This window comes from Achroia grisella, unplaced genomic scaffold (genome assembly GCF_030625045.1).
Source record: "Achroia grisella isolate CSIRO2021 unplaced genomic scaffold, CSIRO_AGI_Agris_v1 utg640, whole genome shotgun sequence".
NCBI classification, from domain to species: domain Eukaryota; kingdom Metazoa; phylum Arthropoda; class Insecta; order Lepidoptera; family Pyralidae; genus Achroia; species Achroia grisella.
This window is the reverse complement of record NW_026712977.1, coordinates 2,212,421-2,228,600: the sequence shown is the minus strand read 5'-3', so window position 1 is coordinate 2,228,600 and position 16,180 is coordinate 2,212,421. Positions and strand designations below refer to the sequence as shown.

Sequence of the window (16,180 nt, the reverse complement as noted above, 5' to 3'; positions counted from 1 at the left end):
AATTCACAAAGGGATTAATTTCGTTTATGATATCAGTTCAGCGTGTGACATATTTATTTAAGTTAAATAAATACGGCATATCAAAGGCTGAATTGTTAAAATAGCTCGTTCTACGAAATAATACTGTAAAAGGCTCGTGCTTTTATTTGTTATACCACTGTTGACTGTACCACATACAGAGAGATTCGTGGAATCTGTGATCCAAGCGGACATATTGCATTTCACTCGCTTAAATTTTGCATGACTGCTGGAAAATGGGATTGAAATTCTTTTCTATAAATAGTATGAAGCGCAATCATTGTTGTCGTATGTCTACTTCTCTATTTGTTTTCTGTCAACGTTCCCACAGATTTTAGTACGATTTTTAACGTACTATTTAGAATTTCTTCCGGAAGGTGTAATACATTCATATGGTTTTATTTCTTCCGTTCATTCGCTGTACACCGCGAAACCGAGTCGGATAGCTAAATTTCCACAAACATATATGCATTTTTTTTTCTTTAGGCAGGTAAACCATGTCGTACGTGTACAGTCAAACGAGTCCTTTAATTCTTTTTGTTCGAATTTGTTTTCCTCATGTTATAGTCACATTGCATTCCACTGTATACCAACTTTCAACTTCGTAATTAAAAACAGTTTCCTGCACAGCGACATTTATGAATAAAACTGAATTTCATGCAGATGCATCTATTTTACGAGTCGTAACTTCATCGTGTAGTTGGGACGTGAAACGTGAAACTAGTATCATGAAAGTTTTGATGCTTATGGGACCATGTTCCGTGAAATCTATTGTAGATTTCAGAACTAGTTTTGTAATATTATGAAACAAATTTCATACATGATACATGAAAGTGATACGAGTCAAACTTTATACTGCTATGACGATGTAGCTTTTTGTTTTTTGTATTTTATATACATTATTATTATTATTGCACTTAAATACATTTTTAGGTATATTATTAGAAATAATGTTAACAAAGGAGACCTTATCTCTAAATCTCTTCTAGATCTCTTACAGTCGAATACGAAATTTTGATTGGATTGATTGATTCAAGTTATGCAAAAAAATACTTTGCCAAATAAAAATATATTGGTAATTACCTATTGTTATTTTTGAATTTGTTAGTAATGGCATTGTAACAAGGTACTAAAATGGTCATGTAGTGGTCAAAGTTTCGAATTAGTCATACAATAAAGCTTAGTCCAGTATTATTCCTAAAATGGGAGAATTTCATGATTTGGAATAGCTTTTGCAAATGAATGAATAGAGATCATTAGCCGATACAGCTATGAGATGAACTATAACAACTACATTACAGAATCGCATAGTTAAATATGGGAAGGTCACACATAGAATAGTCTCATTATTCAACACTAGCGCCAAGTAGCGCGTTATTTAACAATTTATTGGGATTTTGTTTACATGATACATCACTGCTGAAGTAAAAACACCGTGTTATCTTGTTTTATAATTAAATAATTTATATTTCAAATAATATTTACGTAATATGGATTTTTTTATTAGCTAGATTTGTGTCCTAATGATAAAGGAAAACGTGATATTTAAATTATAAACGTTATTCGTTGTAATAATTATTTATGTTATGAAAAACCACATAGATCCAAATGATCCACTATTTCTAGAAGTAATTTCCATCATCGATAAAAATACAAAAAGAAGGTCGATTACTTTGGAATTCGTTTATTCTACTACATATTCAATCACTATCATACAAACTATGATATAATAATAATAACTTACATTCACGACAGTTATATAAGTTATACAGATATATAATATATATAGCGTTTATGTTCCATATGTCCAATATTAGATATATTTTAAAAGATTTTTCAAATAGTAATACATTGTGTAATGTATGTGTATAAGTTGTTTTCCCAATTTAAATATTGAATAATTATTATTTTACAATTTAATTTGTTTTAATTGTAATTGACCTTGACCTAGAAATAAATAACATTGATAGAGATATTATTAAAAAAACTTCTTAATTCACTTAAGTTATGGACTGTCCATTGTAAAAAATATAGCGCATTTTTTTTAATATTAATTAATTTAGAAATTACTTAAGAATTTTAATAATTATTACTTTCTGTTGTATTTAAGAATTAGTCTTAACAATAAAAGCTTTTCTGTATTACCAGATAAAAGGAAGTATTGCAAAAAATATTTTATTTATTTTTGTAATTCATTTTGTCTAAAGAATCAGTGAGATTAACCAGCACAATTCGATAACAAATTCTAAGTTAGAATCTAGTAAATAGGAACTACATGGAACGGCGTATCGTATAATCAGTTATCCGACACCAAAATATTTTTTCGATTTCGAATTTGCTCTGCTTCGAACAGCATGGGGTTTTTCAAGGCCCCACTCCCGACCCTTATGAACCCTTAATATACCCTATATTAACGTTGGTTAAGGGTCGTGACACTCCTGGTATTTCAGGCCATATGCTAGATTAACCCATGGCCATCAGATGGGCCGTATGCTTGTTTGCCATCGTCGTAGTATAAAAAAAAAGCTTGTAACAAAATCCCGAACGTTGGCCGAAAATAGACGCTGCGAGTGTGCGCTGAGTCACTACGCTTAACGTTGGAGTCTCGCACTGTACGAGTGAAATTCGATACAAGCAATACAATATTATTCTTTTACTTGTTTTCTACCGTTTTATTTGATAAAATATCTCCTTTGCTGAATACTATCTGATGTAATAGGTTTTTTACTGATATTTTTTGAATACATTAATCTATACATGCTACAAATTTATTTCGACACTGTTCTCGAGATGAGAATAATTCTTGTTGTGTAAAACACAGTTTTTTATAATTACGTAGAAATATATACGGTCATTACTGTTATCCGGGATAGGGTAATGTGAGCAATGATGACAAGTCACACAAGGTTTTTTACTGTTGACCAGATTCGAATTGATGACCGTTCGATCCAAGTTTGACTAGTTGGTAGTTACTGACTGGTATGCCACAACACTCTCTGTAACTGCAAATTCGCGCGGTGCCTCGTCCGAGCGAATTCGTTATTCGTATTATTTTTGAAATTTTAAATTACTTCCCAATAACATACAGCCTATGACATACGATTATAATGTAACTACAGCAAGATGAAAAAAAATAAACAGTTAAGTATTTTACGAGATCATTTTCGAGTTCAGGATTACATTCAGGATTTTTAACTTAACTCGTAAAGACGTGTATAATTTTAATTTACATTATTTGAATTTTACCAAATACTTTATATATATTTGAGTCTGAATGGATGAGATGGCAACGATTTATTCATATTTATTCTCTAACTACCTGACCCAACAGACATTGTCCTGTCTTAGCTATGAATATTCAATTCTAAATTCACGTTCAACAAATGCTCGTCCTATCCGAAGCACGAAGTTAAAATAGTCGTTGAGTTTTATGAAATTTTCCACTTTACTGCATAATTTTCTTATTTTTCCTCCGCTCCGAAGTATTATGTAGTACCTGAAAAGAGAAATTATATGTAGTTTTTTATCAATTTGTTTTTTATGTTGATCATTCAGTAGTTATTGTAAATTATATAGTATTACCTTCATTTATTAAATATTTTTATAAAGTTATTATTCCTTATTAAATATTTAATATTAGTCTATTGAAAGTATAACATACTATCAATATTATTATGCTTAGAATTACTAGTAGGTGCATTCCATGTACATAGAGATTACTTCAAACATACAAACTGACAATCTTTACTTCTTCATAATATTAGTTTAAGATTTTATATAATAGAACATATATATATGTATTAGTAGATACATATATGTATGTACTCGTACTACCGGATTATTTGGTGTTCGTAAATTATATTTTAAGTAAATAATTATGTTAACATTCATTTATTGTATTATTACCAATGTTTGGAGTAATATTGTAATTTCATTTGCGAATTGCGAATTAAATTTGATTACTGACCACAATAATTCATATTGGAAATTACCTTTAGCGAGAAACTTTTTTATATGCTAGACCGAAATACAACACCATTCTTTTTAAAAATGTACTAAATTAATGATGATTATAAATATGGCTAAGATATAGGTAAGACATACGGGTATAGGTAAATATAGTATACAAACATCGCGTATCTAACTTATCAATATGAAACTTTAAATGTAATACTTCCATAAAGTCATCTGTAGAGAAAATGCGACCAATTATTGAGAACTCCACAAGAAGTAAAATATCTCGTAGACCCAAAGAAACAAGTCAATTAATTAAAGTGAGATATTTATCAAGATTTTTCTTTGTTTCAGTGGAGAGCACTGGCGATCGTCTGCCCATCACCGTAGGCAAACCAGGTGATCCCTCACCGCCAATATTCGAGCAAATCTTCAAAAATGCAAGATTTGCGCAAGGTGGTAATGCGAAGTTCGAAGGAAAATTAAGAGGGAATCCAACGCCTGTAGTGTCGTGGACCAGAAAGAAAGCACCACTAGTTGAATGCAATAAGTATAGTATGAGCTACAATGAACAAACTGGTGATGTGTCGTTACTAATTAAACAAATTGGGCCAGGTGATGAGGGCGAGTACACATGTACAGCTCGCAATCAGTACGGTGAAGCAATTTGTTCGGTGTATATACAGCCTGAGGGAGTCCCTGTACCTGCTCAACAGTCCTCTCAACAACAGAGCTACCGACATGTTAGCGAAAGTGTCGAACATAAATCATATGGCACTCAAGGGTACTCCACGGAACAGTCACGGCAAACACAGAAAATTGCCTACACGAATGGTTCCGATTACTCTTCTACCGAGGACTTCAAGGTCGATACTTTCGAGTACAGACTTCTAAGAGAGGTATCCTTCAGAGAAACAATCACTAAGAGATACATTGGGGAAACTGACATTCAAATCAGCACCGAAGTTGATAAGTCCTTGGGCCCTGTAGCCCCACCTAAAATATCACAGAAACCAAGAAATTCAAAACTTCAAGAGGGAGCTGACGCACAATTTCAGGTACAGCTATCAGGTAATCCCAGGCCTCGAGTAACGTGGTTCAAGAATGGACAAAGGATAGTGAATTCGAACAAACACGAAATTGTAACGACACATAACCAAACGACACTTAGGGTAAGAAACACACAAAAGTCTGATATTGGTCACTACACCTTATTAGCTGAAAATCCCAATGGATGTATTGTAACGTCAGCATATCTCGCAGTAGAATCTCCTCAAGAAACATATTTCCAAGATCAGAAATCACAATATATTGTAGACTCACAACAAACAGGATATGAAGAAAGAGTAGAAGTAACCGAAAAAGCTCTCGCTCCGCAATTTGTAAGAGTTTGCCAAGATCGCGATGTAACGGAGGGCAAAATGACGCGATTCGATTGCCGCGTCACTGGCAGACCTTACCCAGAAGTCACGTGGTTCATTAACGATAGACAAATTCGAGACGATTATAATCATAAGATATTAGTAAACGAATCCGGTAATCATGCACTTATGATTACAAACGTCGATCTCAGTGATAGTGGTGTGGTAACGTGTGTAGCGCGAAATAAGAGTGGGGAAATATCTTTCCAATGTAGACTGAACGTAATTGAAAGGGAACAAGTAGTTGCTCCTAAATTTGTTGAGCGTTTCAGTACTTTGAGTGTCCGTGAGGGCGAACCTGTTGTTTTGAATGCACGCGCAGTTGGCACACCCATACCACGAATCACATGGCAGAAGGACGGCGTACAAGTTATACCCAATCCAGAGTTACGAATTAATACCGATGGTGGGGCCTCGACGTTGGACATTCCGCGAGCCAAGGCGTCGGATGCGGCATGGTACCAGTGCACCGCTCAGAACGTCGCAGGTTCCACCGCTACTCGGGCAAGGCTCTATGTCGAAGTACCAAAAGAGCCTCCGCCTGAGCAAAAGCGTCTGCACTTACCCCGGCCTACAAAGATCATTGAACCAGAGTGAGTAATTATATTAAATATATTATATGTATATTTTTAAGTATATACATTGTATATACTTAAATAAATGTTATTTGGTAATTCTAATTCGAATATATGTATGTATTAATAATATGTTGGCCAATATGAAACAAATTTTGATATGTAGATGTTTGCATGCTTGAAATTTTATTACAATTTGATATAGGTACATAGGAATATATAGATTAATACATAAGAAAATACATGAATTTACGCTAGTAATATTTTGTTATACAGTTAGTGTATATATTTATAATGTATGCTTTTAGACCTGCTCCTGGACCAGAAATCATATATTTGAGGCACGTGGAAAGAGCAAGACCTTATATTCCTCCAGGAGAGGAAGATCGAGTTTATCCTCCCCCACAGTTTATCGTGCCACTCAAAAGTGTATCGCAGATAGAAGGTGGCAAAATTCACTTTGAAACGAGGATAGAACCGGTTGGCGATCCAACGATGAAGATAGAGTGGTTGAAAAATGGACAAAGTATTGAAGCTAGTAAGTATTTAAATTGTATAAACTTCTATTGATAGAGAACCCGCGACTTCAAACTCATGTTCAAAGAAAGAAAAGTTCATAACATTATAAATGAAACGTATTATAATACATTAGTGAAAATCATACCGAAATCTGTTAAGTAGATTTTGATATTAGCGCGTGCAAACCAAACCGAACGTCAAACTTATTTTAACACATTACAATTTTCTGTTCCAGGTTCTAGGTTTACATCAATATTCCGATTTGGTTATATTTCTCTAGATATGCTCAGTCTCAATATTCAAGATAGTGGAGAATATACATGTCGTGCGATCAGCTCTACAGGAGTAGCTGAAACGAAAGCTGTTCTACAGGTTACACCAAGAGCTACTATTGAAAGAACAAGTCAACATCCACAAAGTTTACAATATATTCAACAGTTAGAAGATTATTCTAAGTATCAACACCAAGAATCTATCGAAGAACAATCGTTGCAGAGGCCGCAATTTATAAGGCCATTACAAGATCTCGGTGAGCTACAGGAAGGAAGAAATGCACACTTTGAAGCGCAACTTACCCCCGTTAGCGATCCTACAATGAGAGTAGAGTGGTACAAAGATGGAAGACCAATTACAGCCAGCTCGCGAATCACGTCAATCTTCAACTTCGGTTACGTCTCCCTTAACATCATGCACCTACGGGCTGAAGATGCAGGTTCGTACACAGTGCGGGCTGTTAATAAATTGGGTGAAGCCATTAGTACCGCTAGTATTAGAGTAGCAGCTAGAAGTACAGTTACTGCTGATCTTGGTATACCGGAACAGCGCCGATACATCGAGAAGACTGAGCAATTAGAAGCTTACCAACAGCAACAACACCAAAAATATTATCAGGAAGTCCCTGAGAGCACTCAGAGACCTGAATTTAAGACTCCTATTAGGGATCAAGTAAATATTAAGGAAGGTGGTTTCGCGCACTTTGAGGCTCGACTAGAGCCTGTGGGCGATTCAACCTTAAGAGTAGAATGGTTAAAGGATGGACGTCCTGTCGAAGCAAGTTCAAGAATTACTACATTCTTTAATTTTGGTTATGTGGCATTAACTATAAAATCAGTGACCGTACATGATGCTGGTCATTACACGTGCAGAGCCTATAATGCACTTGGTCAAGCAACAACTGATGCTAATCTGACAATAATAACAAAGAAAGATATAATTGCGGAGTCTCAACATCCAGGTGGACTGGAAAAAATACAACATCTCGAAGATTCTAGCAGGTATTTGAGAAGAACTGAAGAAGAAACAAGGGTTACACAAAAACCCAGATTTTTGGGGCCATTAAAAGGCACAAATAAAATTGTAGAAGGTCAGAGTGCACACTTTGAAGCAAGGGTTGAGCCACAAAGTGACTTGACCATGAGTGTGGAGTGGTACTTTAATGGAAAACAAATTAAGACTGCAAATCGTATTCAGACATATCATGACTTTGGTTATGTCGCGTTAGATATAACTAACGTACGCGCTGAAGATTCTGGCGTATACACTGTTGTAGCTCGTAATGCGGCAGGAGAAGCCCAACTTAGTGCATCCATGACAGTTGAGAGTAAGTAAAACACCGTATTTTTTTATACGTTAATTTTGTTAATGGACTATTTATATATTTTATAATGAAATTTCTATTTTCAGCCCGATCGAGTATTGATACGTCTAGTATTCACCGAGGTTTATACGAAAAAACCCGACAAATAGAAGAATCAAAATTTGTGGAACCAATGTATCAAATTGAAGAAATCTCAAAATCTAAACCAGTTTTCGTACAGCCCTTATCAGATCCAGCGCCAATATCCGAGGGGAAGAACATTCATCTTGAATGCCGGTTAGAACCAATGGGTGATCCTACAATGAGAGTAGAATGGTTCCACAACGGTAGAGCTATAACAGTAGGCTCCAGATTTAGGACATACTATGACTTCGGATTTGTAGCTTTAGATATAATTCATGCAACATCAGTTGACACAGGAGAGTACACTGTTAGAGCAGTAAATCATTTAGGATCAGCTCATACATCTGCAATGGTACGTGTTATTGAGAGGTCAGATATTTTAACTGAAACACAGAATGAACAAGCTGTTGAACAAATACAAATGCTGGAAGATGCTGCTAGAAGAAGCAGACAGGTACAGGAAGATATAACAGTAATGCAAGCACCTCAGTTTTCTAGGGCATTACATAACATTGAAACAATTGAAGGTACTAATGTGCATTTGGAATGCAGATTACAACCTGTCGGAGACCCTACGATGAGAGTCGAATGGTTCTGTAATGGAAGACCAATCAAAACAGGTCACAGGTTTAGACCTGCCTATGAATTCGATTACGTAGCTCTTGACTTATTAAGCGTTTATCCAGAAGATTCTGGAGTTTACACATGCCAAGCTACAAATCAACTAGGCGAAGCAGTGACATCTTGTGCATTGCGTGTTATTGCTAAGAAGGACTTAATATTCGAATCACAACATCCTTCTGGACTCGAGAAAATTCAATATTTAGAAGATGCTTCGAGGTATAAAAAATCTGAAGTGATTGATGAGTCTATAAATATAAAACCGCATTTTGTAACCAAGCCTAAATCGATAGAAAACGTAATAGAAGGGAATCATGTTCATTTTGAATGTAAGCTGGAGCCAGTAACCGATTCAAATCTCAAAGTAGAATGGTTCAAGAACGGCCAACCTGTTACTATTGGCCATAGGTTCAGACCTATTCATGATTTTGGATATGTGGCACTGGATATAATCGATTTGATTGCAGAAGACTCAGGTGTTTACACTTGTAGAGCTGTAAATCTTGTAGGCACCGATGAGGTAAGTTGCAGATTAACTTGCCGCGGAACGGCTGATATTATTAGAGGCACACAAAATGAGGCTGGTTTGGAACAAATTCATGTTTTAGAAGATAGGTCACGTTATCAAAGAAGTGATTATGTTGATGAAATCACTTCGCAAGCTCCTATATTTACGACATCCTTAAAAAATATTGAAATAAAAGAAGGACAGCGCGCACATTTTGAATGTAGACTTATTCCAGTATCGGATCCAACAATGAAAGTTGAGTGGTATCACAACAATAAGCCACTCAAGAGTGGTTCAAGGTTTACTGAAACAAATAATTTCGGTTTTGTGGCGCTTGATATTATGTCCTGCTTACCTGAAGATTCCGGAACGTATACTTGCAGAGCTATAAATGCTCTCGGCGAAGCAGTTACTTCAGGAATTGCAGTTGTGCATTCCAAAAAGTCAATTTATTTGGAATCTCAGCATGAAGGAGCTCTAACAAGATTAAATCAACTTGAAGATACCTCAAGATATCAAAGATATAGCGCACAGGATGAGATTATTACTCAAGCACCAGTATTCACGATGCCTATGAAAGATATAAGAGTAGCAGAAAATCAAGCCGCACACTTTGAGGCAAGACTTATTCCTGTGGGTGACCCAAAACTCCGCGTAGAATGGTTGCGTAATGGTGTACCAATTGAAGCATGTAAGTATATTTTATTAATACCGTGTTAAAGAACTTTTATTAAGTGATGTAGATTATTATTTACGTTATTATTCTATTATTTTAGCAAATCGATTAACAACGATGCATGACTTTGGATATGTCGCTCTTAATATGAAATACGTAAATCCTGAAGATTCTGGAACATATACATGCCGCGCAATAAATGAACTAGGAGAAGCTGTGACTTCATCGACGTTATTCGTACAATGTAAGTAGAATATTGAATAATTAAAATAGGTAGATTTCATTCACTACTTTGTTAAATGCAAAATATAGCCGTATCTATTTAATTCGCTAATTAAAAAAAACAAAGAGGCAAACATAGTTATTAAATAAAATATATTTAGAATGTAACTTTAATTATTATGGTATTAATTCAATAAAGTATAATAATTACATGATTTTTCATATGTAGCCAAAGCATCGCTGCAACTTGAATCACAACATGAAACTGCGTTAGAGAAAATTCAACAGCTCGAGGATACATCGCGTTATCAACGCAGAGAAGATGTAGAGGTTCAAGTTAATCAAGCACCTAGATTTATCACTCAATTAAACGGACCTTCAAGACTAGTAGAAGGACAGAGTGCTCATTATGAATGTCGCATTGAACCATACCCAGATCCCAATATGCGCGTGGAATGGTATTTCAATGGAAAGGTTTTACAGAGCGGTCATCGATATCGTACTGCTTTTGACTTTGGGTTCGCAGCACTTGATGTTCTCACTGTTTACGGAGAAGATTCTGGAGAATACACATGCAAAGTTATAAATAATTTAGGACAAGCTACATCATCTATCAAGTTGAATGTACAATGTGAGTAAATATGGTTATAAATAGTCCAAAGAATTTAGAGTTGAAATCACAAACAAAGATTATACTACTATTTCTTCTTGCTTTATGATACACATATTATTCTCTAATTAAATATATTATATTTACAGCCAAGGAATCCATAATAAGGGAAACACAACATGAAAGTGCATTAGAAAAGATTCAGTATTTAGAAGATGATAGCAGATATAGAAAGGTTGTTCGCGATGAAAGCTTTGTTGCTGAAAAGCCACAATTTGGAAGGCCACTTAAGAATGCTCAAGTCGCTGAAGGCAAGCCAGTACATCTTGAAGCAACATTGACTCCAGTAAATGATCCTACCATGCGAGTTGAATGGTATTGCAATGGACGACCAATACAACAAGGTCACCGCTTTAAAACTACTTATGATTTCGGATATGTAGCACTAGATATTCTCTATGCATATGCTGAAGATACAGGTACTTACATGTGTAAAGCAACAAATGCCGTTGGAGAAGCTGTCACTACAAGCTCTGTAAAAGTGGATGGTAAGAATTAAGCTATAAAATATAAACCATTATATTTCATTTATTAAATTAGTTCGTGTTAATTTAATTATTACAATTGTTTTTAGCTAAATCTGGCCTTTACCTTGACACACTTGATGAACAAAGGCTGAGAAAGATTCAAGAACTAGAAAGGTATGAAAGACCTAAAGCAGTTGAAGAAGAACAGCCTGGACAAAGACCCGTATTCTTAACAGCATTAACAAGTCTTGAGAATTTGAAAGAAGGTGACCGCGCCCACTTCGAATGTAGAGTTGAACCGATTAATGATCCTGATTTAAAGATTGAATGGTTCCTCAATGGACAAAAGATAAAAACTGGCCATAGATATAGAACTACACATGACTTTGGCTATGTAGCCCTGGATATTCTATACTCTTATGCTGAAGACTCTGGCACGTACATGTGTAAAGCAACTAATAAGCTTGGTGAAGCCGTTAATACATGCACGTTGAAGGTTGCAGGTATGTAAAATTTATTAGAAATACAACTGTATTGCAATAAAAATGAATGGGATTTTTATATTATCTAAAACAGTGTCATATCACTAAAATAATATAAAATATATAGTTTGCTATTCTATAAATGATAGTAATCAATTTATCTTATAGTGTTTTGATTTTATGTAATAATTAAAATTAAAAAGCCTTAGCCTTATTACATTGTAGTCATTTTAGCCAATTTGCTTACTTATTTTAGTAGTTAACTTAGTTTTTGTGAGCTTATTTAAAAATTGTTGCTGAGCAATAATTTTTAACGAACTGTTAAACATCTTTGCTGTATATTACACAACTAGTATGATATCATCGCAAACAGAAGGTGACTCAAGAACTCACCATCAACTTTTACTTCCTTCTTTTCCCAAATGACTTCTCGTACACACTCTCGTGAAAGTCCTGGCCCTTGAATAATAAATAAAATAATTATTATAATAACATAATATAATTTTTCGTGTAACATGTATGTTTAGTTAATTAAAATATATATTTTCAGGGCACAGGAGTATTATTCTAGATACTCAACATCCGAATGGATTAGAAAAGATTAGACAATTGGAAGCACAAGGCCATCACACTAGATTAGAAGTGGAAGAGCCTAAGATTAGCCCGCCTAGGTTCGTTACCGAACTAAGGGGAACAACGCACGTATTTGAAGGCAAAACTGCTCACTTTGAATGCCAAGTTGAACCTGTACATGACCCCAATTTACGTATTGAATTCTATCATAATGGAAAAGCCCTGCAATCTGCCTCAAGGTTCCATATCACTTTTGATTTTGGTTATGTGTCATTAGATATTCAGCATTGTGTTCCTGAAGATGCTGGTGAATATTCTGTTAAGGCCATCAATGCTCTCGGTCAGAGTACCTCATCGATATCTTTGACAGTAACCGCAAAAGGCAGTATTATATCGGAATCTCAACGTCCAGAAGGTCTGGAAAAGATTCGAGAATTAGAATCAGTGGAACCATTCAAACGTCCTGAGATACCGGAACCAGTTACTAGGCAGAGACCAGTATTTACACAACCTCTCCAAAATATCGACAATATACAAGAAGGACAAACGGCACACTTTGACTGCCGACTTATTCCTGTTGGAGATCCTACACTTAAAGTAGAATGGTTTAGAAACGAAAAACTTATTGAAGACAGTTCCCGAATTACAAAGACACATGACTTTGGATATGTTTCCATGACTATCACGCATGTACGTGACGAAGATGAAGGTGTCTATATGTGCAGAGCATCAAATTTACTCGGAGAGGCAGTTACAACTGCTGCTATGAGAATAAAAAGTAAGTTATTGTCATTTAACAAAGTTAACATCTGTTATTTAATAATTTAAATGTTTACTAATTTTGAACTTAAACCTACAGCAAAGGCAGCTATCCAGTTGGATACGCAACATCCCGAAGGAATGAAGAAGATTCAACGATTGGAGGAGCCGCAGCCTAAACGAAGCGAGGAACCAGATCGGGAGTTTGAAAAACCAATTTTCACACAAGTTCTTACTGGACCTTCGGAACTTTGGGAAGGACAACATGCACATTATGAAGCTCGCGTTGTTCCTGTTGGTGATCCAAGCTTACGATTTGAATGGTATATTAATGGCGTAGAACTTAAAATGGGTAAGTACACTTATTTTAGTAAATCAGTTTTAAAAATCATATATAAATAATGTTAATAAAGCCTATAATATAAAAAAACAAATTTAACTTTCAGGATCACGATTCCGTACAACGCATGACTTTGGATTTGTAACATTAGATATAAACTCAGTAGTTGCTCAAGATGCTGGACTATACATGTGTAAAGCTATTAATAGAGCTGGTAGTACAGTGTCCTCGACAGCACTAAAGGTCAAGACAAAATCTACTATAGTAGATCAAGCAATGAGGCCTGAATCTTGGGAACAGATTCAGTTAAAAGAAGCAGCAATGAATAAAGTCCCCGAGATGTTTATTGATAGTGGAGTTCAACAGGCGCCTATCTTTACCACTCACTTAAAGAGTTACGATAAACTCGTCGAAGGACAGCATGTATACCTTGAAGCACAAGTAGAACCGCGTACAGATCCTAATTTAAGAATAGAATGGTTTAAAAATGGCATATCTTTAACTACAGGAGCAAGACTGAAGAGTACCTTTGACTTTGGACTTGTCACATTATCAATCAATGGTTTGAGAATAGATGATTCTGGTATTTATACATGCAAAGCTACTAATCTTCAGGGAGAAGCAGTCTCTACAGCTTCTATTAAAATTGAAGATCGTCACTGGCTACTTGGCGAATCACTTCATCCCGAATCGCTAGACAGAATTGGAGCTTTAGAACAGCCTAAACCAACGAAACCTGAAGCGCCTGAACCGGTTTACGAAACACCTGTATTTATTTCTCACTTGAACAACATATTATGTAAAGAAGGCGATAATATTCACTTCGAATGCAATGTGGAGCCTTCTAGAGATCCAACACTTAGGATTGAATGGTTCTTTAATAACAAAGCACTATCCTCAGGTACGAGATACAAGAGTACTCATGATTTTAGTTATGTATCATTAGATATTACTCACACATATGAAGAAGATTCTGGTATCTATACATGTAAAGCGACGAATAGTAAGGGATCAGCTACAACATCCGGTTCGCTTAGGTGTACTGGAGATAAAAATATTTATTTTGATACCCAACATCCTCAAGGAAAAGCTGGATTGGAAGCCGTTGAACAAGCTGAAGAAGCTAGATTAGCAAAGGGTAGGAGACCGTCTGTGCCTGATGCTGAATACGCGAAACCAGAATGGGTAGTTCCAATAGCAGCTGAAAATCAACTACTAGAAGGCCAAGCTCTACATTTGGAAGGTCAAGTTGAACCCAAAAATGATCCTAATCTGAAAATTGAATGGTATTTTAATGGCAAAGTGCTTGAACAAGGGTCAAGATTCAAACTTACTAGTGATTTTGGTTTTGTAACTTTAGATTTAATCGATGTTTACGAGAGAGATAGTGGAATATACACATGCAAGGCTTACAATAAAAGAGGCGAAGCTTTCACTTCTTCGACCATTTATTGTATAAGCAAAGAGAACTTGATTGAGAGGACACAACATCCTAAAGGTACGGAAGGCTTGGAGAGGATACAAAATCTCGAAGAGTCACTTCGTAGAGAACCTGGCCAAAAACCTGACGATGATACGGGTAGGCCACCAGAATTCACTAGCGTTTTCAAAGATATTGTGGATATAAGTGAGGGTCAAATAGCTCATTATGAAGCTTCATTAATACCAACTGGTGACCAGAGTATGGTAATTGAATGGTTCTATAATGGAAAAACTATTGAAGCTAGTCACCGCATTCGTACCGTTTATGCATTTGGTATGGTTGTTCTTGAAATACTGGGAACTAAGACCACCGATTCTGGAGTATATTCTTGCCGAGCTACTAATAGATGGGGTCAAGCAGAAATAAGTGTCAAATTAGAATGTGTTGATAAGAGTAAAGGACAAAAACCCAGATTTACTACCCACATTCAAAACATCGACGGACTAAAAGATGGTCAGTCTGCACACTTTGAATGTACCGTTGTACCTGTGGATGATCCTGATATGAAAATTGAATGGTATCATAATGGTCAACATTTGAGACATTCGACAAGAATAAAGACCGTTTCAGATTTCGGTTTTGTAGTTCTTGATATTGCGTATACTCAAAATCATGATTCTGGTGAATACGTTTGTCGTGCATACAATAAATACGGAGAAGATTTTACTAAAGCTACTATTGGTTGTTACGGACGCAGTGGAGTTTACTTAGATAGTTTACAACCTGATTCCTTAGCTAAAATTAGGGAGTTAGAAAGTCTGCAAGGTCAACAACAACAAGCACCTGCGGCAGCATCTGCAGAACCTCCAAAGTTCCTTACTCAAATACAAGATGTCACGAAACTTGTAGAAGGTCAAAGTGCTCACTTTGAGGCCCGTCTAGTACCAGTAGATGACCCTGATCTTAAAGTAGAATGGTTCTACAATGGTAAGAAATTACCTCATGGCCACCGATACAGAACTTTCCACGATTTTGGTATCGTTATCTTAGATATACTTTATTGTTATGAAGAGAATTCCGGCACATATGAGTGCATTGCCACTAATAAATTAGGCCGCGATTCCACGAAGGCTACTCTCAAATGCACATCGAAAGAGAATTTGATCTTGGACTCGCAACTCCCGCGGGTAAGTAAAATATTTCCTAAACCACCTAATAATATACATATTAAA

At 35.7% G+C, this 16,180-nt stretch overlaps 1 protein-coding gene across 1 annotated transcript in view; it reads left to right on the top strand.

Annotated features, from left to right (window-relative positions):
- Positions 1-16,180, top strand: part of LOC131849129 (titin) — a 115,579-nt gene that overhangs the window by 19,199 nt on the left and 80,200 nt on the right. The window contains exons 2-12 of the mRNA XM_059199123.1: positions 4,327-5,986; positions 6,277-6,506; positions 6,723-8,087; positions 8,171-10,027; positions 10,113-10,256; positions 10,464-10,865; positions 10,994-11,392; positions 11,479-11,874; positions 12,404-13,204; positions 13,286-13,537; positions 13,632-16,135. Of these exons, the coding sequence (XP_059055106.1) occupies positions 4,327-5,986; positions 6,277-6,506; positions 6,723-8,087; positions 8,171-10,027; positions 10,113-10,256; positions 10,464-10,865; positions 10,994-11,392; positions 11,479-11,874; positions 12,404-13,204; positions 13,286-13,537; positions 13,632-16,135 (10,010 nt within the window). The remainder of the gene's footprint in view (positions 1-4,326; positions 5,987-6,276; positions 6,507-6,722; positions 8,088-8,170; positions 10,028-10,112; positions 10,257-10,463; positions 10,866-10,993; positions 11,393-11,478; positions 11,875-12,403; positions 13,205-13,285; positions 13,538-13,631; positions 16,136-16,180) is intronic.